General features: G+C 38.1%; 1 protein-coding gene across 4 annotated transcripts in view; it reads right to left on the reverse strand.

The window, feature by feature from the left end:
* The window catches only part of LOC120624290 (nitric oxide synthase-like protein), a 170,211-nt gene that overhangs the window by 41,196 nt on the left and 105,790 nt on the right, over positions 1 to 23,225 (reverse strand). Inside the window, exon 1 of one of the 4 annotated variants that reach the window (XM_039890745.1) lies at positions 3,853 to 4,246. The exons of the other annotated variants lie outside the window; for them this stretch is intronic. Coding sequence (XP_039746679.1) covers positions 3,853 to 4,158 — 306 coding nt within the window. The 5' untranslated portion in view covers positions 4,159 to 4,246. Of the gene's footprint in view, positions 1 to 3,852; positions 4,247 to 23,225 lie in introns of those variants that run through there. 4 annotated transcript variants of the gene reach the window in all.

Raw genomic sequence — 23,225 nt, forward strand, 5'->3', positions numbered from 1 at the left:
GTGCGATGTGTGAACGGTAAACGATACGCCAAACGAAGGAACTATGCAGTCAGTATATAGGAACTGTCGGAACTCTTTCTTTAAATTAAAAAAAAACAGTTCGCGACAACATACGACTGTTTTTTTTTAGTTGACTCATTCGCAGACGAAGTTGCGAGGGTATACCCTGGGTTTTTGTGTTTGTATTATCACTGTCTGCGAGCTGTGTCTTACGAGCCTGCTAAGGGAATGTACAGGAGAACGGGCAGCGGTGTCCTCTGGTCCATACCTACCATCTACGGCGATCACTATCCCATCCTCCTTGATTGATATAATTTTCATATGTATGAGTATATACCATATGTTGACGGCCGATTGGCGCAGTTTGCAGCGACCCTGCTTTCTGAGCTCAAGGCCGTGGGTTCGATTTCCACTACTGGAAAATGTTTGTGTGATGAGCATTAATGTCTAAATAAAAAAGGTTTGTAAAGATATTTGAATATATTTTGTTATTTTTTATTCCACTACAAGTTAGCCCTTGACTGCAATCTCACCTTCTGGTAAGTGATGATGCAGTCTAAGATGGTAACCCATACCCCTAATCGGTTTTTACGCGACATCGTAACGGAACGGTAAATCGCTTAGCAGCTCGTCTTTGTCGGTAGGGTAGTAAATAGCCACGGCAGAAGCCTTCCACAGACAAAAATCAAAATAAATAATATCAAATCATAAATCAAATAAGTTAACAAAAAGTTTTTCTGTTTCTGGGTTATTTATATGTATATTCTAAGTATTCATGTATATAATTCATAAAAATATTCATTAGGCATCTTAGTACCCATAACAAGCTACGCTTACTTTGGGGCTAAATGGCGATGTGTGTATTGTCGTAGTATATTTATTTATTTATATTATACACAATGCAGTAATGTAACACAATGCATATTAAAGCAAGATAAGTGTTCTAGTTTCCCGGCCCGGCCATTCTGACTTTTATATAGGTACTCCGGAGTCCCGAATGCCATAAATATACTTTACGGCTTCCGGCCAACGTTCAAAATAGAAATACCTGCGAATATGGTTGAACCTGAATCTGTGTGAGATATTTATCCTATATCTACGCTTACCGTTGAGCTGCTGTCTCTGTAGTCCGCCCGTCCGTCTATCTATGTATTACCGTCCTCCCTTATGAACCGTAATAGGTAGAGAATAGAAATTCTCATAGAAAAATATTTATTTATTTATTTAGCAAAAACACACCCCGTGAAGATATTACTAGGGGCTATAAAAACAATTCAACAATTACAAATAATTACAAACATAATATACAATTCAAATAATAACAATAACCAAAAATAAAAAAATAAAAAAAACAAAACATTCACTAACAATCGAACTTGTTCTTAGTTCGAGCTCAGATAGAAGTGTGTTGGAGCTCTCAACTATCATTATTTCAATAAGAGATAAAACCATAAAAGACTTCTTCCTCTACTTAGAGAAAGGAGTGATACATAGTGGATCCACAATACAATTAAACGGAGATATGAATGCCTGACGTAGGGACATGAAGCCATATATGCTATGAATATTGACTGATGACTGAAGAAGGCGTTAAAAATAGGAACCCAGTAGTCTAGTTCCTATTTTATAGCCATTTAAGGAAAATGTGGTCTTGTTAACTCGTTGCTTCTGACACTCTTAAAGTCTTGAGCTATTACGGGACAACAATGTTGGGGTCTCTGGATAATCATGTGCCAGTATTATTAAAAAAAATATGAAACCTTGCGGAGAGATCTTTAATAGGTTTAATTGGTTTAGTTACAATACGGTTTCTGTATGTTTTTAATTCTGTGGTTCTTTTACACGTTTTTTAAACCTAAGCAATGGCAAATCTAAAACTAACTTAAGAATTGTGAATAGTGTTTAAAGTGGGTTTACTTGCAGCAATAAAGCCGCCTTTTCATGTCTACATTGTGTACTGTATACTGTTTCTTTATTGTATGTTATACGTGCAATTGAGCGTATATTCTTTAACCCCACAAGACTTATGTACTGTACGCAGACAATATGACGAATAAACTAATTTGCGACCATTTCTAATTTATCGATTAGTTGTTAACCCATATCTTACAACTTCTATAAGTACCTCATCAAAACATTTTATCAACTGTACGATTATAATACACAATATTGAAGAACTTAGTTTAGGAAAGATAAATAGAACAAAACTACATTTTCGCGTCTTTGTCCAGTTTGTATAGGACAAAGGAAACTTCGTTAGCAATTATTTTGATAAGACTAGCACATGAGACATGTTAAATAAGCGTGAAAGTCCACACAATGTATGTATTACGACTAGTTTTAACCCGTCACTTCGTCCAAATTTATTTATTTTCGAGAGCTGAAATAGTATATTGTGCAACAAGTGCGACAAGTTGTCGATTGCCCACGAAAGCGAAGTTGAACGCACGAGAGAAGCGAGTGCGGTCACTCGCTTGAGTGGGTAATCGATGTCGCACTTGTTGCACATGCTAATTTGTATTACTCATGCGGGGAAAGTTTTTAAAATAATTTCAATTTAATTACAATTTTATTTATTAAATTAAACTGTCAGACGCGTCAACCTCAATTTGCGTGTGCCAAGAATAATTTGAGTGCGACAAGTAAACTTGTCGCTCTCAAATTTTAAAATGGGCAAACGGTTCTTTTTCAACCGCAACAGCGAGCGTCAAGATACTACTTTCCCCGCATGAGTAATACAAAGTAGTTTACATCACTCTACTGTATGCTTGTCTCTTTTAACTATCATATTATGTGTGCTTTATCTTAACATACATGATTAATGCTCTACGAGATGATTATAATGACGGCTAATTGGCGCAATGGGAAGCAACCCTGCTCTCTGTCACTAAGGCTGTGGGTTCGATTCCCACAACTGAAAAAGGTTTGTGTATTGTTCATAAATGTTTTTCAGTGTCAGAGTTTTTATATGCATAGTATAAGTATTTATGTAAATCTATATCAGCTATGGTATCTATATCTATATCAGCTAGGGTATCAACACAAGTTGCATCCCACAGAAGTGACCTTCCAAGCCTCCAAGGTATGAGCGTTATACCATCAGGTCTCTTGCCATCGCTCCGCGCCAAACCAATAGGTTCTAATACAGCCGGTACTCGGTACTCGGCACCTTCGGCACCTTTATTTCGGAACCAAGTGCGTTTATAATTTAAGCGACTAAAAATATCCCTTGATTTAACGGTAAAGGAACCTGCAAGCCTGACAGTTTTTCATAATGTTTTAGTCTAAGGCGTGAAAACTCTACCAATCCGAACTTGGGCAGCATGTTGGATGAAAGCCCTTCTCATTCTGAGCGAAGATCTGTACTCTATAGTAGGCCGTTTATTTAAAATACAGAATATCAATTAGTTTTTGGAAACTAATACAAAGATTAACAATGTACTCGTAGGTACGTTTATTGACATATAACACGTTTACGAGCTAAGTGAGTTACCGTGTCAACAAAGTTCTTTAAACGAATTATTCTAATACGCAATTTTTAATAGTTTGTCTGTAAGCATTTAAACCGGTTGATGTAATATATTTGTCCGCTTGGATTTCCTAACAAAGTTGTCGAATCGGCTAAGCAAAGTTAAAAGAAACTTGACGGTATACAAAGTTTAATACTATTCCACACTAACATTAACAAAGCACACTTCCATTAATTAAAAAGCTCACTCAAGAAGTCTTTTCCTTCTTTATATTTGTTAGTATTAACACTTTAAAATAAACTGAAGTCCACAAATCAAAAATATTGTTTCTTGTTATCCTTAAACATTGCAAGTTACAAAATAGTTACAATGTAACACTCACCACCCTTGGACACGTTGTGTCGTAAAGTCGATCATACAAATATGCCCTCGACTCGATATTCTTCAAAACTTTTGGCCTGGTAACTAATCGTGGCTGCCTTTTATCCAACTTCGTTATTTGTATCTTAACTTGATGCTCCTTTCCGCTCACGCCATTTTGTTTACCAACGTCGGTCAGAACAAGATGGTTGATAGGGCATGCTTTGACTTCATTAACGATCTCGGTAATGAGACCTTCGGCGTGCGCTATTGCTTCTAATGTATTATTTATGACCGTGTCAGAGTTTTTTGTAACACCAGGTGCCATTCTGTTTGGCTTACGATATTTACTAGTGGCCACTCGTGTCTTCTCAGGTATTCTGTGTGCTGTACGTACAAACTACGAGGCTGAGGCATTCGCGGCACACTAATCATAAGTAGGTGTCACCGTTGTATTTATAACAGTTTTATCGTCTTTGGCGAGCATATAGTACTACTTTGTTTCTAATATTTACTAACAAAGATTCGTATCTAGATTAGTTAACTTGAGTTAACATTCAAAGAGGTAAGCCTATCGCGTGATTCACATTCAATCATCTAATCGTTATTAAACGTTATTGATGACCCATTAGCGGACACGGGCCTCCGGCAAGAATGAGAAGGATTCATGCCTTAGTCCACCTCACTGGCCATGTGCGTATTCGGAGGACTTCACACGCCTTTAAGAACTCTATGGAGAATTAACAGGCATGCTCGTTTCAAGATGTTTTCCTTCGCCGTTAAAGAAAGTAATATTAAATTGCTTAAAACGCACATAAGTTAGAAGTGCGTGCCGGGGTTTGAACTGGGCCCTCCTAAACCACTTAAAATTATGTTCTTTGAAACATTTATCTTTACATCAAATCATCTCAACTAATTGACGTCCACTGTTGGACATAGGTCTTTTGTAGGGAGTTCCACAATACACGGTCCTGGGCCGCTTGCCTCCAGCGGCGCCCAGCGACACGCCTGATGTCATCTGTCCACCTCGTTGGGGGCCGACCTACGCTGCGTTTACCGGCGCGGGGTCGCCATTCCAGCACCTTAAGACCCTAACGTCCATTGGTTCTCCGAGCTATGTGCCCCGCCCATTGCCACTTCAGCTTCGCGACTCGCTGAGCTATGTCGGTAACTCTAGTTCTTCTACGGATCTCCTCATTACGGATTAATTACGGACTCCTGCGGATTACATCAAATGTCATCAGTGAATTCGATGAACACCTTCCAATTTGTATGCCGACTGAAACTCGTGTTATGATCCGGAAAGAAGGCTTCTTAGTTTCATGTAATTTTACTTACAATATTTGTAAAACAAAAATGAAGATGTTCTTTGATAAATGGGGAGTTATGTGTCTTTAAAAGGTCACACACACAAGATAAAAAAATGTATTTACTGTCAATATTGTTTACTTATAGTGATTTTGGTGTGGACTGCTTTTTAATACAATAGGCCGCATGCTCAAGAAGTCCCGGATTTATTTCCTTGAAATCACTTTAGTCCCTCGCTTTACTATGACCGAAGCGGTATAATAAAGAATAGTAGGTACCTAGGTAATCTTATTATTGCTAACATAATACAGCGCGCCAACCTGTATTAAATTCCTTTATATTTCAAGAGAGGGATCAGTGCAGTGCAGGACGATACTTTTTCTTCTAATATACTCTTAAAGTAGTAAGTATTATTATATTATATTTTTAAAGTTTTAAAATGTAAATATTGTCATTACTAAATAAAAGCATTACTAAAATACCCTTTGAAAATACAAAGAATGCTCTAATAAAAATTCAGTAGCGTAATTCCGTCAAGGAATAATAGAAAAAAAGAAACAATTTGTATTGAAGAAAATGAAACCTTTCGCCCGACTCACTTTCGGAAATGAAAATAATGATGTTTTTATATTTGGTCCCGCGCCAAGGGTCGGCTTTGACTATTATCTTAATATAATATTATCGTTCAAAAAGCGATTGTTTTGTACACCCATAACTCATAACAACCGACCAAAGAAATTGATTGATTCGGCCGTAACAGTTTCTGACTCCTTAAAATTACCCGCAGAGATAGATGCCCCAGTACGACAGTTCCCAAAAGCAAAAAAAAAATCAGTCCAGTAGTTTCGGAGCCTATTGGGTACAAACAAATAAACATAAAAATCTGTCCTCTTCATAATATTAGTACCTATAGATTATACATGGTACCCACGGAATGGTTAAAAACGGTAATAAACGGTAATTTAATTTTGAGTTAGACATTTTAATGTTAGTTTTACTTATCTATCCTTATTAACGTTCTGATAGTAGGGCATCTAACTTTATAAGTAAGTAATATAGTAATCTTTTCCAATTTATTAAAGCATTAGCACTCAACAGAAAAAACCTATGCATCAGAGTGCGAGCGCTTACGGGGCACTGTGGGCTTAACAGACACATGTTCAACCTAAAGCTGCAGGACACAGATCTATGTAGACTCTGTAAGGAGGCTGCGGAGACGCCGCTGCATTTGATCTGTTCCTGCCCCGCGCTGATGCATGAACGCAGTACTCTTTTGGGGAAGCACATAATGCAACCAGAGGATGCTAAACTTCTTCCAGCAAGGAAAGTGCTGCTTTTCCTGAAGGCGACCAATGCTTGCTGGGAGATCTAGACAGCGGCGTCACAATAGATCGTAGCCGGTCGACGTGACACCAGGGACCAGACGAACCTGAGCCGCAAGCAGAAGAAGAAGAAGAATCTTTTCCAAAAAATAGGGGTTCGAATACTAAATTTGAACAGAATCGGTAATTGAATGAAGATATAATTACGAATACCTTTACACATTTTATTCTGTATTAATTTAATTTTTAATATTACCTAGAAAGGTAATTCAGTGGGTATTATAAAAGACATTTAAACAAGTATGTTCCTTAAAACTAAGATTATTTGGATGCCTTAGAACACGTTCTTTCAATAAACCGATAAAACAAAGAACAATATTTATAACCGGTACAAAATTTACCGGTAAATGAAATCCGGTACTCATAGGAAGCACATGACTCGAGTTTGTATAGCTGGTTTGCACAACCGATAAATTTGATTCGTGTAATCTCGGATGACAGTAATGTTTATTTGCCAACAACATATATATTTTGCGATAGGCGAATATAAACAATAACCTAAGTGCACGTGCTGTGATAAATTGCAACCCTTGAAAATATGTTATTGACTTACTGTTTTTCGCTTTTAAACTTATTTTAGCTGTGAGATTTAACGCCATTTTGGATATATTACCGACTTATGTTATATACGTGCATAAACACCCATCCTATATGTATTTCAGGCAGTATTCCACAGGACCGGCCAAATGCGGATTGGTAGACTTCACACGCCTTTGAGAAGGCCTGTTTGATGTATATTAATAGTTCACTTTATGCAAGTGATATTAAAAGTGCTTAGAACGCACGTAAGTCCTTAAGATTGTCTCAGGGTTCGGACTAGGCAGTCATAATAACTAAGCTATCGCCGCTCAGAGTAATTGTAACACTATTTCTATTAACAAGTATAAGTATAAACTAGCGGACACGCGCGACTTCGTCCGCGAATGAGCCGACTTACAAAAATTTTCGTACGTTGTCGCGGACTGTTTTATAGAACTTTAAAGAAACAACAACTCCGACAATTCCGATATACTTACTTTATACTTCCGTCTCTCGCGTAACGTTTACCGTTCACGTATCGCACGCATCAGAATCTCTCGTAATAGGATAGTTTTTGCCCGAGATTCCAATATACATGAATCCTAGCTAGATCGATTTATCGCCCCCGAATCCCTCTGTATACTAAATTTCATGAAAATCGTTGGAGCCGATTCCTAGATTCCAATTATATATATAAACAAGAATTGCTCGTTTAAAGATATAAGATATATATATTTTTACTGTAATAATTGAACGACCAAGCAGATGGCTTATGGTTAGTGGTAAACCATCACCTCAAACAGAGCAACCGGCAAACCGACCGGCAAGAGCTCGACCTCACTTTCGAGGGCCCAAGTTCGAATCCCAGCACACACCTCTCACTTTTATAAGTTACTAGCGTACCCAGCCCACTTCGCCGGGCTAGATTTTGGTTTTTTTTATTAAAACAATAAACTTACATCATTACATTTTTAATTTAAGTCTTATAATATATTAAATCATTTATTTCTCTCCGTATTCATTCTCTTCTATTCTCTTCTCGAGCGGGTGAAGATCTAATGATGCCATAATATTTAAAGAATCACGCTTCAAAACAAAAATCACGCTTTAATATTATGGCATATGGCATAAAATTACTCAAATCGCAGCGATTTGAGTAATTTTTAATGTAACCTTTATGCCATAATATTTAAAGAATTCCCTAGATTTTTCCAGGATCCCTCCAATAGAACTTCACTAAATTAAAATGAATATATATTATGTATTATTTTATTTGTGTAATCTAGTTCAAGTAGTTAGTTATTCGTATGTATTTTTTTATGCACAACCTGCAGTTTGTCCTCATGTTTCCGTAAGGTTGCCGGGCAATGTTCGCTTTTAATCGATAAGGCCGCCTTTTGTATTCTGCGTTTGTCTTTATTTTTTTTGTTTTATTCTTCTTCTGTTTTTTTTCAACTTTTAGTGAGCAAATAAGGAGCATAAATAAATTAAAAATAAAATGTGATCACCCTTTTACTTGCGTAAGAAATAGAAGTTGTAATAGGAAATAATAAATATACACTAATATTATGTTATATAAAATTAAATAATCGCCTTATTTCAAATGATTTTCATGACATATCACAGTAATTTTTAACATATTTTAATGACTCAACAATTGGCTAACTCGACGATCTTTAATTAAGACGGCCGACAGGCGCAGTGGGCAGCGAACCTGCTTTCTGAGTCGTGGCCGTGGGTTCGATTCCCACAACTGAAAAATGTTTGTGTGATGTACATGAATGTTTTTCAGTGTCTGGGTGTTTATCTGTATATTATAAGTATTTCTGTGTATTATATTCATAGAAATATTCTCTATCTTATATATAGCATTAAATTATATATATATATACATATAGCATTTAATATCAGCTATCTTAGTACCCATAACACAAGCTACGCTTACTTTGGCGCTAGGGTGCGTAGTGTATTTAACTAATTATTTTAATATCTGATAAATATATTTCTACTAACACTAAGTATAATCCTAAGGCAGAAATCGTTTTTTTTTAATAATTATAGGGGTCAAACTGTTTCTTATTGCTTCGCCCTGACAGGGCCCCATGACTTTGTTAAGCCATGTAAGCAATTAAATATGCAAATAAAAACATACAGTCGAATTGAGAATCCCTCCCTCCCTCCTCCTTTTTCTCAAGTCGGTTGAAAATCCATCCAAACTTTCGCAATTATAATATTAATATGCATTTTAGTGGTCTATATAAGAATCTCAAATAATATTTGTTAGATGAAATCGGGATCCTTTGTGCTAAGAGCTATTCTTTCGTGAAACGCGGCAAAGTGATAGTAGCGTTAAGCTTTATTCCTAGCGTTGGGTATTAATAAAAAAGTTAATCGTGCGTGCAAGCTCAATAAACCGTGATCAGCAAACCATAGAAAGGACAAAGATTCACACTGGTCTAGCACTAAGCATAGCATTTTTAACTATGCAGCTTGTGTTTCATTCGGTACAAATCACACTGAAATAAAATATATTTACTGTTGTGGCGGCCATTTTGAATTAAATTTTTTTCAAAATGTATAGTTTTGTACAAGCCCTTTCATGGGAGCCCATATTATTATTATTATTATTATTATTTAACTCTTTATTTGTACACCACAATGAAGTTAGGAAAAAAAAAAAAAAACAAAAGAAATACAAAGACAGAAGTAGAATACAAAAGGCGGCCTTATCGCTAAGTAGCGATCTCTGCCAGGCAACCTTTGGATTAGGACAAGATGAGAGAGAGCGGACAGGTGGTGTAAAATTATTATAAACGTACATTCAAATAGCATACATATTGAGGTAGGTGAAAAAATATGTTATCTGCCATTTTGTGGCAGCAGCCGTCTTAGACCGAAAAACATACTTCATTGTGTTTTTCGATCCTAGATCCCGAATAATTCCTTCCAAACAAAAAAATATTATCAAAATTATACACACACACGCACACACATACAGATGCACACACACAACAGACACTGACAAGCCAGCGCGCGCGCACGCATAAATGCACACTTACTGACACATATACACACACCGACACACATACACGTCAAACGTATAACACCTCTTCGTTTTTGCGTCGGGGGCTAAAAATAGCGCGTAAGAAAATAACCTTCATACTGTAGCAATTTAAGAAATGTGGGGATTCATTATTTCATACACTCTCATCTGATATTCCCTACGCGCAATAAAAACTATCTCTTTAAAAATATATCATATAATATATTACTTTACCCTCACATTGCGTAGGTAATAGTTTATGTTTTATTCCAATACATATGAGCCGTTGACTGCAATATCACCTCATCATAAGCTGGTCATAAGCCGCATCGTACCGGAACGCTAAGTCGCTTGATGGCACGGCTTAGTCGGTAGGATGTTAAATAGCCACGGCCGAAGCCTCCCGTTAGACCAGATCAATGAAAATTCTGAAAATATTAATTCCCTGGGATGGACTTATAATATTGCAGCGCTTGCCACTGCACCAGGTCGAGGTCATAGTTATTGTTTTATCAAAATGCTTTTTTCGAAACTAAAAATCTTAAAAACTAATTTAAGTGATGAAGAAAACTTAAATACCTTCACCAATTTCTTTATGTTACTTAAAACAAGTTTGAGTGACTCAAATCCATATTTTAAGTTTTGTTAGGCCGGGGGTATAGTTATTATTGCAGGGGTTATTCCAAAGCCCACTCTTGACGTAAATATTCATTAGGTGAAGTACTTGGAAGTCATATCAGTATATCTGCATGTTTATTATGCATTTGGTGGCTCTCGTATGTTATCAACTCTAGGCTTGGGCTTCCTACGTAATACTCGTAAAGGTTTGCGCACTTTAAGCCGTCACATTCTTAACCATCGTCATCAGCATATGAATGTCCCACAGCTGGTCTCCTCTCTTAAATGGCAGAAGATATTAAAGCATAGAACCAACACGCTGCACTTATATGGGTTTATGGGCTTTAATTATTATCACATGTTAGTGATAGTAACTGAGACCGTCTTAAAGTATTCTTCAAGGCACAGAGGGTGGACAGCACAAATTTCCTAACTCCGAAGTAGTAATGAGATTGTTTAAGCCGAAAGTCCAATACTTAACTTTCAAGTCGACCCGAATTTTGAATCGAATCCAGTACACAATGATAGGATAGTAACCAACACCAACGAGGCAGTAATTTTAGACTGCAAGTTATTTATAAGTTAAACTTTCTTGACTCATGTAGATTCTAGCGTGAAGATGTATCTTGAGTGGTAATGGATCTTTGAACACTGGCATTGTGACCTTGTTGAGTCATTAAATGACTTGTACAACTGAGCTACCGAGTTTTTGATACTTGGCAGAATTATCCTATGAATTATTTTAACTAACTGTTGCCTGCATTCTTCGTCCGCATTAATTGCGTGTTTACGGATACTATGTTACTCTCCGTCGTTTCCTCTAACTTTATGCCAGAAATCGAGTTTGGTTGCTTAGTGAGATGAAGGAAGGACACACAAACAAACAACTTTCGCATTTTTAATATAAGCATGGATTTATTAAAGCTCAAAGCTCTACAGCAGCGTGGCCTCTAGGTGACTTTAATTTGCCCGATTATCGGAAATCGAGTTTCATGGCGAATCGCCGCTGATGAAATCCGCTCAAGTATTGATGCGTTTGCCGCCTCTAAGATATTAAAAGCTCTATCACGCCTCAACCGCGCCGCCGTAATTAATATTTCAGGTACATTTCCTAGATGGCCCACGTATAAGATAAATATTCCTAACCTCGTGGGATATCTTGAAGAAACCATTCGGTGTATTGAATGTGAATTTTGCAGCAACAAATCTTTTTCACTATAAGTTTTGTTTAGATACGTTACCTTTTAATTTTTAGTATTTTTTTGGTGTGTATTATTATCGTCATCGTTATCATCTGCGGCCTATCATCTCACTTCTGGGCACATGCATACATGGTCTTAAAGAAGAGAGGACTTTAGGGCATAAACCCACAACGAAGCTCCAATTCTAGTTGGTGGGCCTTAACGATTGTTATCCTATTTTAGTGACAGAACCATCTATCTGTCAGATAGATGGTTTATCTTACTCTTTTGGACTTTGATTTACCCGCAGAAAGTTTCTTCTGCTGTTCTTCACAATACACCTCGACACACTGCGTAGTTTCGCCTGACCATGCTCTCACTTGTTTGCTCGGCTTTCAAACTGGGTTAATCAATTCAAAAAATAATGTAAAATGAGTCTACTTTATCCTGAGTATAGTGCATTCTAACAAATTAACTTTTAATTGGCCTTTTTGGAGGTGGAATTTTGTAGTGATTATGGTGTTTTTTCTTTGCCTTAAATTTTTGGTCAGCGCTTCCTAATTAGGATAATCAGACTAATTAGTCTGATTATCTGAAGACGCATAGACGGTTTGTAGGATTTATTGGAATTATCGGGATAGGATTAAATAGTATAAGCGATTTAGTGTTCCGGTGTGATGTCGCGTAGAAACCAATTAGGGGTATGACTACCATACTCCATAACAGGTTAGCCCGCTACGATCTTAGACTGCATCATCACTTAGACGCATCACCAAGTGATTACTTCACACATCAACAGATAGACGTCCACTGCTGGACATAGGTCTTTTGTAGGGAGTTCCAAGTTCCACGATTCTGAGCCGCTTGGATCCAACGGCTACCTGCGACGCGCTTAATGTCGTCTGTCCACCTCGTTGGGGGTCGACCAACGCTGCGCTTACCAGTACGGGGCTGCCATTCCAGCACCTTGGGACCCCAACGTCCATCCTTTCTCCGAACTATGTGCCCGGCCCATTGCCACTTAAGCTTCGCGACTCGTTGAGCTATGTCGGTAACTTTGGTTCTTCTACGAATCTCCACATTTCTGATTCGATCGCGTAGAGATACTCCGAGCATAGCTCTCTCCATCGCCCGCTGAGTGACTCTAAGCCTTCTTATGAGGCCCATAGTTAACGACCATGTTTCAGAGCCATAGGTCATCACTGGCAACACGCACTGTTCGAAGACTTTCGTCTTCAGGCACTGAGGGATTTCTGACGAAAAGATGGCACGGAGTTTCCCGAACGCTGCCCATCCGAGTTGGATTCGGCGGTTCACCTCCTTCTCGAAATTGGACCTACCTAACTGGATCGTGTGTCCTAGGTATACGTATTCGTCAACAATTTCGAGTGCAGTGTTCTCAACGATTACTGGTTGAAGCGGAACATGAGCATTAGACATAATCTTCGTCTTGCTCATGTTCATTCGTAGGCCAACCTGTTGAGAAGCTCTGCTGAGGCCATCGAGCATCGTATTTAGGTCTCCCAGAGTCTCTGCCATTATGACTACATCGTCGGCAAACCGAAGTTGAGTGATGTACTCGCCGTTAATGTTGATGCCAAGTCCGTTCCATTCCAGAAGCTTAAAGACGTCCTCCAACGCAGCGGTAAATAGTTTCGGGGAGATAACATCTCCCTGTCGCACGCCTCGCTGCAATTGGATTGGTCTCGTAGTCTGATCCTGTATACGAACTGACATAGTGGCGTTTTTGTACAAACACTGCAACACTTGGATATACCGGTAGTCAATTCGGCATCTCTGCAGTGACCTAAACACAGCCCAAGTTTCCACCGAATCAAAGGCTTTTTCATAGTCCACAAACGCTAAGCAAAGTGGCCGGTTATACTCTTCAGTCTTCTGTATAACCTGCCGCAGCGTATGAATGTGGTCTATGGTACTAAAGCCCTTACGGAAACCGGCTTGTTCGGGAGGCTGGAAGTCATCAAACCTACGAGCGAGACGATTCGTAATGACTCTCGAAAACAGCTTGTAGATATGACTCAGCAGCGAGATGGGTCTGTAATTCTTCAACAAGGTATTATCACCTTTTTTGAAGAACAGAACCACCACACTCCTGTGCCATGCCTCTGGCGTTGTGCCTTGGTGAATAACGGAATCAAACAATCGCTGAAGGACTCTCAGTATCGGTTTTCCACCTGCCTTCAGGAGTTCTGCCGTTATTCCGTCATCACCCGGCGCCTTGCCATTTTTAAGCTGCTTGAGAGCCACACTAATCTCGTATAGGCTGACGTCTGGGATATCTTCGGTATAGTGTCGAGTTAATTTGGCTCTAGGATCCTTAGCCAAATCTTCAACAGGCGTCTGTACTGTGGTGTACAACTGTCCATAAAGGCTCTGACCGATAGACAGATCTCTAGCGAACACTTTAGAGCCTCTGTTTTGCTCGATGGCATTTTTAATACGCTCTGTATTGAAGTGCCGCATATCACGAGTCTGTGATTTAGAGATCTGCCTATTAATCCGCCGGTAAGCGGACGCGTCTGCTATAGACTGTAGTCTCATCTCTTGCCTCTCCGTCATAAGCTTGAGTGTATTGGTTGAGAACCTATTGGCCTTGTTTCTACGGTGGGCCTTGTAGAATTTGGACCCGACTGTTTGGACAGTTTCCACCAGCCTGTTGTTCAAATCGTCCACAGTGTCGCAATCTGCTAGGCAACCGAACCGGTTCTGTAGTTCTAGTTGAAAGCTCTCGGGGTTTTGAATATGGGCACGAGTAGGCCGGAGTGTAGACTTCACCAGTCTGACTCTTTCAAGTTGAACGTTTATACTCAATGTGCCTCTTACCATACGGTGATCACTTCCGGTTTTAACCCTGTTGATCACAGAGACATCATTGAATACATGCCGTTTGGTCGACATGATGAAGTCGATCTCGTTTCTCGTGGAACCATCGGGGCTTATCCAGGTCCATTTCCTGTGTGGCCGCTTCTTGAAGAAGGAGTTCATCATATAAAGGCCCTCCTTCTCCATGAAGTCAGCCAACATTTGACCCCTGTGGTTCCGTTGCCCATACCCAAATTGCCCCACCCTCAACTCTGAACCAGTTCGCTCGCCAAGCTTCGCGTTGAAATCCCCCATCACAATATTGTAGTAGGTGTTCGATAAACTAAAATAATATTGACATTAAATTTCAATATGAGAAATCAGGAATTTTAAGCGAACAAAGTTGCGACTGCCGCTTATAATAATAATCAATAAACAATGTAATAAATATCAGTGTACTAGATTCTCAAAAAGATAATAAGCGAAAATCACTCGATTATAATCACGTGAAATTACATACTATTGCCAGTAAAATATTTGCAGTGGCATTATCTAGGCGCAAACACTTCACAAAGACCATGTGATTTGAACAAATAGGCAGTTGGCATGTGCGAAACTGTTTCCGCTTTTGTCACCACATACATGCATGGACGGGTGTTAGTTAAATGAAAAGCGAAGAAAATAGGTGTGAGATTAGAAATTTTTAAATTCTACAAAATATATAATCTTCTCTGTTTAATCAAGACTTATGACTGTACATGCTCTCTAAAGCACGGGTCAGACAACGCTTATATCCTAACTCAGAACTTTATAATTATAATCATTTATTTGCAAAAAACATGTCAAATTATAAATGTTAAAAAAAGTTATACAGAACAATGTTTAGCCCATTTAAAGGCATCCAAATCTTAACTTAAAAATAATAAATAACAATCAGAATTTGACCAAGAAACTCGTTATCTAATATCAAACAGGCCATATGTATGTATCTACATATAAATTATGTTCAACGTAACCCCTATTGGACCGTCCCATTATAAATATTTACTTTCCGCTAAAACGACTAAAAGAAAAGATATGTCACAAAAAGGAGAGGATTACAGTGACAAAAATTGCCTCCGGCAAAACTAGGTGACTTAAGGTCCATGATATTTAACCCGTATCAAAGAAACTTTGCAAGAATACGTGAAGGTACGTAAAAGGGTAAAAAAGCTCGACCTTTCAGGAATAATCCTAACGTCTGGTGTGTTTTATTGCCTTACTTTTATGAAATATTTTCGCGTCTTATTCATTATGCCCATTCAATTCATCGGTAACATCATGCTCGGGCGATTCATATTCCTGACATAAGACTAACAGCTTAGTTCCTCCATGCAGCGTTAATGTGGATTGGTGGGCTTACAGTTGTCAGTCTTCATCTATCTCATCTATATCATCTGCATACCCTGGGCATACCCTCTATGCGCGACATTAAACTTTGCTGGGAGCCTCATTTTAATAAAATATCTTGCACAAATCAAGTTCAATAAGTTGTCCACTTTACAAAAGCACAGTAGCATAAGCCACAAAGACTACGCTGCTTAATCTTTTCAGAAATTTTAATTTTATTACTCGTTTAATTTACTCGACAAAGGAGATTTATGATTTGGGGCTCATGATTTGTGCGCCTATCAAGATTCTCTCCCAATTACTACAAATAATGGACACCGTCCGAGGGTTGAGACAAATACAGTTCCCACAAAAAACGATGTTGAAGCTTTGGTACGTCTCCTTATTTTTCTTCGTGTAAAAGACTTTGATTTTTTTAATACAAACATAAAACATAACATAAAAACATTTATTGAAACTAAAATGTTACACAGAATATCAATACAATAGTAGAAAGAAAAAGAAATACAACACAAAAAGTAAAACAATTTCACGTGAATTGGTTAACATATTAAATTTGTAAAGCTGAATGCACATAATATTGATATTTGCCTCTTATTATTGATAACCTGTGGACCCCACACTAGGCGACCTGTATCGTGGGGCCCAGTTAATAGATTGCCAAAATTGATTGCTCGGCCAAAAAAGAGAAATTGCTGAAGGTGACAGTTTTAAATAAAGGCATTAATGAGGTAAGAAACGAATAAAATAAACAAATTAGCCTGTGTATATAATATAGTAGGTAATAATAAGATATATATTATTTCTAAATATATCTACGTTATTACATTTTTTTTTTTAATCTACTACAAGTAGTAGTAGTACTACCCTTGACTGCAATCTCACCAGATGTGATGATGCAGTCTAAGATGGTAGCGGGCTAGCCTGTTGTAACGTTGTTACCGTAACGTGTTATGGTAGTCATACCTCAAATTGGTTTCTACGCGACATCGCATCAAAACACTAAATCGCTCAGCGGCACGTCTTTGTCGGTAGGGTGGTAACTAGCCATGGTCGAAGCCTCCCACCAGACCAGACCGGTGAAAATTTAGAAATTATAAATTCCCAAAGTGAAGGCCGGGATTCGAACCTTGGGCCCCCTACTTAAACTCACAGCACTCACCGTTGCGCCTGGGAAGTCGTCAATATTATTAGTATTAGTTAATTGATCTCTTTACTCTTCATTATTTTAAAACTAGCTGTTTCCCGCGTTCTTCATCCGCCTTTTTTTACGATACACACATATATAGGTACGCCATATAGCCCCAAAGTAAACGTAGCTTGTGTTATGTGTACTAAGATGGCTGTTGAATATTTTAATTTTTTTTTTTAAATTTTAGAGATAAACACCCAGACATTGAAAAATGTTCATTACAAAAACATTTTCCAGTTGTGTGAATCGAATGCACAGCCATAGACTCAGAAAGCAGGGTCGCTGCCCACTGCGCCAATCGGCCGTCAAATATACGTCGTTTACTACGGTTCTCACAAATCCCTCGGGAACCATTTGTTTTGGCGTATAAAAAATAGCCTGTGTCTAAAATTGACCGTCCTTTCAACTCTATCCCAAAAATCAAGTTGATTAGTTCCTTAGATAGGGCGTGAAGAAAGGACAAACAAATAAACTTTCGCATTTATAATACTATAGTAATAACTAATAGTAATAGTAATGATATTGACGGAAATTAACCGTGTCCCTGTTGTTATTGAAGCGCTGATGGCCCAGTGGGTAGGACTTCGACTTCATCTTCGGGGGGGCGAGTTCGAATTCCAGCACGCACCTCTGACTCTCTTAAGTGGTGTGCGTTTTAAGCAATTTAAATATCACTTGCTTCTACGGTGAAGGAAAATATCACGAGCAAACCTGCATGCCTGAGAGTTCCCCATTATGTTCTACTAACTCCGAAAAGCCAGTGGTACGTGGTGCGTACCGGAGCTCGAACTCAGTCTCCACGAAAGGAAAGCCGGACTTTCCTTTCGTGATTGAGATCGTTATGGAGAACTCTCAAGCATGCAGGTTTCCTCACGATGTTTTCCTTCACCGTTTAAAGCGTCATTTAAATTGCTAAAATTATAAAACGCGCATTACTCCTAAAAGCTAGTGGGGCGTGCCGAAGCTCGAACTCGGTCTCCACGAAAGGAAATCCGCAGCCTTACCACTAGGCTATCACACCTTTTCTAATACAACAATAAAACTTAACCAAAACTAATATAATATACATTGCTTTACGCGACCGCAATATTCATAAGCCTTCACTTAATACCAACATGCAAATTGTGAATCTCCTTCACATTGGAGTTTCGACGTCCGACCACCGATCATTATAAAGTTTATCGAGCAAATAAATTGAAGTCCTATTATAGGCTCGACCCTCTCAGATGTAGCTTTGTTCGATTAACAAGCTATTTCGGTGTTCCCGAGGATCGTAGATAAGACACGCGTTGGATAAAAAATAAATGAACCCACTGATGTAAGAGACGATATTCTCGTAATATTAAGAAAAAACTGCAATCCGTCTTTTTAAGACACTTAGGATCATTTTTATTCACAACATGTTAAACTGGCATTAATGTGCTGTAGTTAACGTACCTAGACTTAATTCTCTATTAGAATAAATTACAAACCTGGGTGGTTTTCTACAAGTATTTTTTTGTAAACTTTTACGTAAATAAATTATTTAAATAAATAAATGTAATATTCACATTAAACGATACTCTAAATTGGATGCTTTAAAGATGCAACTTGACTAAGAGACAAGTTATTTTTTTTTTTAAAACTCCAAGAGTCAACTTCTTCGCTACGAAACTGACTTAATTCTTGCCCCGCAACAACCCGTATGCCCGTCTTATTTAAAGCTTAAAACACACTTCTGTTCCATTTACAGGGCTCCTTGGTCGCAAATACTAATTACTAATGTAATTCTTATGGTTCAAAGGTGCTGGAATGGTGACCTCGTACCAGTTGCCAGACCTCCCACGAGTTGGACGGATGACATCAAACGAGTCACGGGGAGCCGCTGGAAACCAAGCGACACAAGACCGTGGTATTTGGAACTCTATACATAATACCTACAAGTATGTTCAACTGTACAAAGTAAAAAAAATAATACCAGTGGGCGGTCGTTGTCTATTAGATTCGCCCATCGTAATTATCAAAAATAAGACTCAAATACTTAAACTGTATAGATTAAATGACAATAAATAACTGCACGATTACGCCCAATTGCACACACGTGGCTCGGATGTGAGCAGATTATTTCCGGAACGCGGCGTAGTTGGATATAGGCTGGCAACGTAGGTATTTCTATCTAAACGTCTGTCAGAAATTACAATGAAATTTTTGCTTTTATCAGTGCCTGTGCCAGTGTTATTGCCCCCAACGTCGCCCAATGTTGCTAAACCCGAATTTGCCTGAGTCAATTAACTTGCCTTTCCGTTCTGTGCTCCATACATACGGGTATCTTCATACAATGAGAAGGGGTTAAGGCTGTGTCCATCACGCTGGCCCAGTGCGGTTTGGTGGACTCCACACACCTTTGAGAACATTATGTAGAACTCTCAAGCATGCAGATTGCAGGTTTCCTCACGATTCACCTCACGTTTCACCGTTGAAGAAAGTGATATTTTGATTACTTGAAACTAACATAACTTAGAAAAGTTAAAGGTGCTGGGATACGAACTCGGCCCCCCGAAAGTGTAGTCGGGCTCCTACCCAATGCGCTATCACCGCTTGTTAAGACACATACTTATAATTACATTATCTACTTATATCATATGAACTTTTATCATGCTGCGTAAAATTATAATAAGATACAAAGAACATACATGATTTAATATAAGGAACATTTAATTTTCTTGTTTTTGTCAAATAAGCATAGTAAGTATTCCGAAACTATAAGTTTTCTATTAATAGGCAATAGCAAAATGTATCACTCGAACAAAATGCCGTTTCCACTTGAAATTAAGTACTATGTAAACATAACTGCTACATTTATGAGGTCAATGACCTCATAGCAAGACATTAATAATCTTTATTTAGATATATCTATAGATAGATAAGTGGAGCCAACAATGGAACAAATAATACATCATAGTGCAAATTGATGTCTGATTTGTCGTTATCACTACGTAGTTGTAGCAGGAAATTGGAACGCATCTTATGTAAGTACATATTTTTAATCTAATATACTATATAGCAAAGAATTAACAACCAACAGAAACCGTGTACACGACTAATATTGATCACTAATAGTGCATCAAAAACACTTTAGAAAGTTTCTCGAACAGGCGGTTATTCATTTCATTCCATTTAGCAGTTGACAGTAATTATTTTACCTCAAATATTCTAAATGTTTAACATAAAATAGGGAAAACGAGAAAAATCTTGAAAGCTAGCAACATTCCGCGGGATTGAAGTCAGACGTGCGCGGGGCGTTTTCACTGTTTTTCTGTGTTGAAATGCACTTCATACAATAAGTAATGACTAAATGAGGATTCGTTCATTTAAGATACGTTTACGATACGATAAATACGATCTTTCTTTCTTTCTTTCTTTCTTTCTTTCTTTATACGTATTACGTACTGAGTATTGAATTGTATTTTTTCCACTTTATACTTAATAACCCATAGCACATCAAGGGCTCTTTTAAAGAATTTGCTGCTGGCCCCGTGCTTGCTTAATGCTTGCTTAAGGGACGATGACACAGACAGACAATGCCACAGTCAAACTTATAACACCCCGTTTTGCGTCGGGGGATAAAAAGGTCTACTACTACCAAAAACGACGGAACCAACGCGACTATTGGATAGAAGCAGGCGTTACTTTGCGGAAATCCATGATATATTATCAAAATTAAGCTTAATTTGCTATACTCCGCGAAAAGCAGGAGAATCTGTGTGGTGTAATTTATAATTTCTTCAATCCTTATACCCCACACCAAACAGATCTTCGGCAATATACCCTCTACGCACGTTTCGCTCCGAAACCGGAGCATCATCAGGAGATGTTGACTTTACAATGAATAATTGTTAAGTCCAGTTAATTGTTAAGTTAACAATTATTCATTGTAAAGTCAACATCTCCTGATGATGCTCCGGTTTCGGAGCGAAACGTGTGTAGAGGGTATATTGCCGAAGATCTGTTTGGTGTGGGGTATAAGGATTGAAGAAATTATAAATTACACCACACAGATTCTCCTGCTTTTCGCGGAGTATAGCAAATTAAGCTTAATTTTGATAATCCAACGCGACTAGATAAACAAATGGATCATATTTTAGTGTAAACACATCCCGTGTAACCAGCTAAGTACCTGCTGAGCTTGGAATAATTTCAGCCAAGCCACCGCAGTGTTAACGTAATTTTCAAAGCTAATTGCTCATATGAATATTCCATCTGCGACACCGGCACGTCATAAACTACTCGACCTCAGGCGTTTTGTTAAAATAATTACACCGGTCACCTGTTATATCAGCTACAGACCTTATTAAGGTGCTCAGTGCTACTAAATGACGTTGAGAAAAATTACCAGATCTTCCCAGAACGTCACGGAGATACATAAAATTACTTAAAACGAAAATTTTAAGCACGTTACGTACTTTACCGCCAATTTTATCTCCATGCGAGTACAGAGTTCTTTTTCACACTTATTGTGTACACACAGGAATCGGTTTCGAGATACGCAGTTGACCATGCTAACTAAAAAACCAGCGAGGCACTTAAAACGTAGCAAACGGAATTTGATTTATCTAAACGCCTGTGAAATGACTAATGATCAAACTATGATTCAATCGTTAAACTACATGTTGCAGGGATTCATCTCAAATGTTCCGCAAAACGATTACACCGTCGATGTGCAATTCAGGGGACAGATTGGCAAATTGATTGAATGCATCGGATCAAAGCTTCAAACTACGAACCAATTATATACTTGATCCGCTGAGTTCCACATTTGCGGTAACGTTCTGGAAATATATAAGCTGATTATGTACTGATAATGACATTGGGAAGCAGTAAAAGTCTAGGGGGTAAGACTTCTGCCTCCCTTTTGGCAGTGCTGGGTTAAACACGTAGCAAGCAAAAGGGGCCCCGCGCAAAAGGGGGCCCCGCATATTTAAACCCACTCATCTCTGCCTGAGCGTAATTTTAAGAGTGAACCTTAATAAAATGTTGAATTTTTTGATGCAACAAAAACGTGAAACGTCTACTACTAAGTAATTCAAACAAGAGCTCAAAGAGATATATAGCTGCTCTATACTTTTGAGTACTTCGAGCTGAAAAGTCTGAAAAAGATTAAATAAAACACTATTTGTCGAGTTTTCAAATCGCAATAACTTTTGAATGAATCAACCGATTTTCACGTTTTTGGCGGCGTTCAACACGGTTTTTTAAGCCTGATAAAGGATATTTAAGTTTGAATTGATCGAACTTCCTAGTTCGATCAATTTTCAGATTTTTATACCCCCGTTTAGTTCATTCCAATTGGTCAAGCTATTCAAAAGTTATAAGAGGGTCACATACATACATACATAACACACACGTTTGTTGTTGTCGTTGTATTTTTTCACCCAAAAAGATCAACGCGCCTAAAGAACTTTTCCCTTAAAACAGTAAAAAAAAACAGTGTACAAAATGCAGGAGTTAGTACTTTATTTAGGTTTAACATTACGTTATTTTGATTCCCCCTTAAGAATTGGCACCTAATGATAATCCTTAATGGATAATTACGTGCTAACTCTTATCATGGCTCTCCTCAAACATCCTTAGCTTGGAAGTATGCGGCAATCTCAGCGTATAAAATCTGTGCTGACAAATTAGGATAAGATAGCAAACGTAACTCATAAAAAATGCCTCAAAATTTTACACCTAACGATATGTAATAGATAGCAGACTAATTAGTAAGGAATATTTTCGAAGAGCTTCCTAACGATGTGGTTTTAATTTGCAGTTCCCGGGGTAATTTAGGATTTTTCTGAATTTTATCTTGTTAACACCCTATCAATAAAGACATACAGGTATGATTTAGCGTTCCGGTACTATGTCGCGTAGAAACCGATGAGGGGTATGGGTATAATATACCTGCCATACTCCTTAAAA

Source organism: Pararge aegeria, chromosome 6 (genome assembly GCF_905163445.1).
Source record: "Pararge aegeria chromosome 6, ilParAegt1.1, whole genome shotgun sequence".
Lineage (NCBI taxonomy): Eukaryota > Metazoa > Arthropoda > Insecta > Lepidoptera > Nymphalidae > Pararge > Pararge aegeria.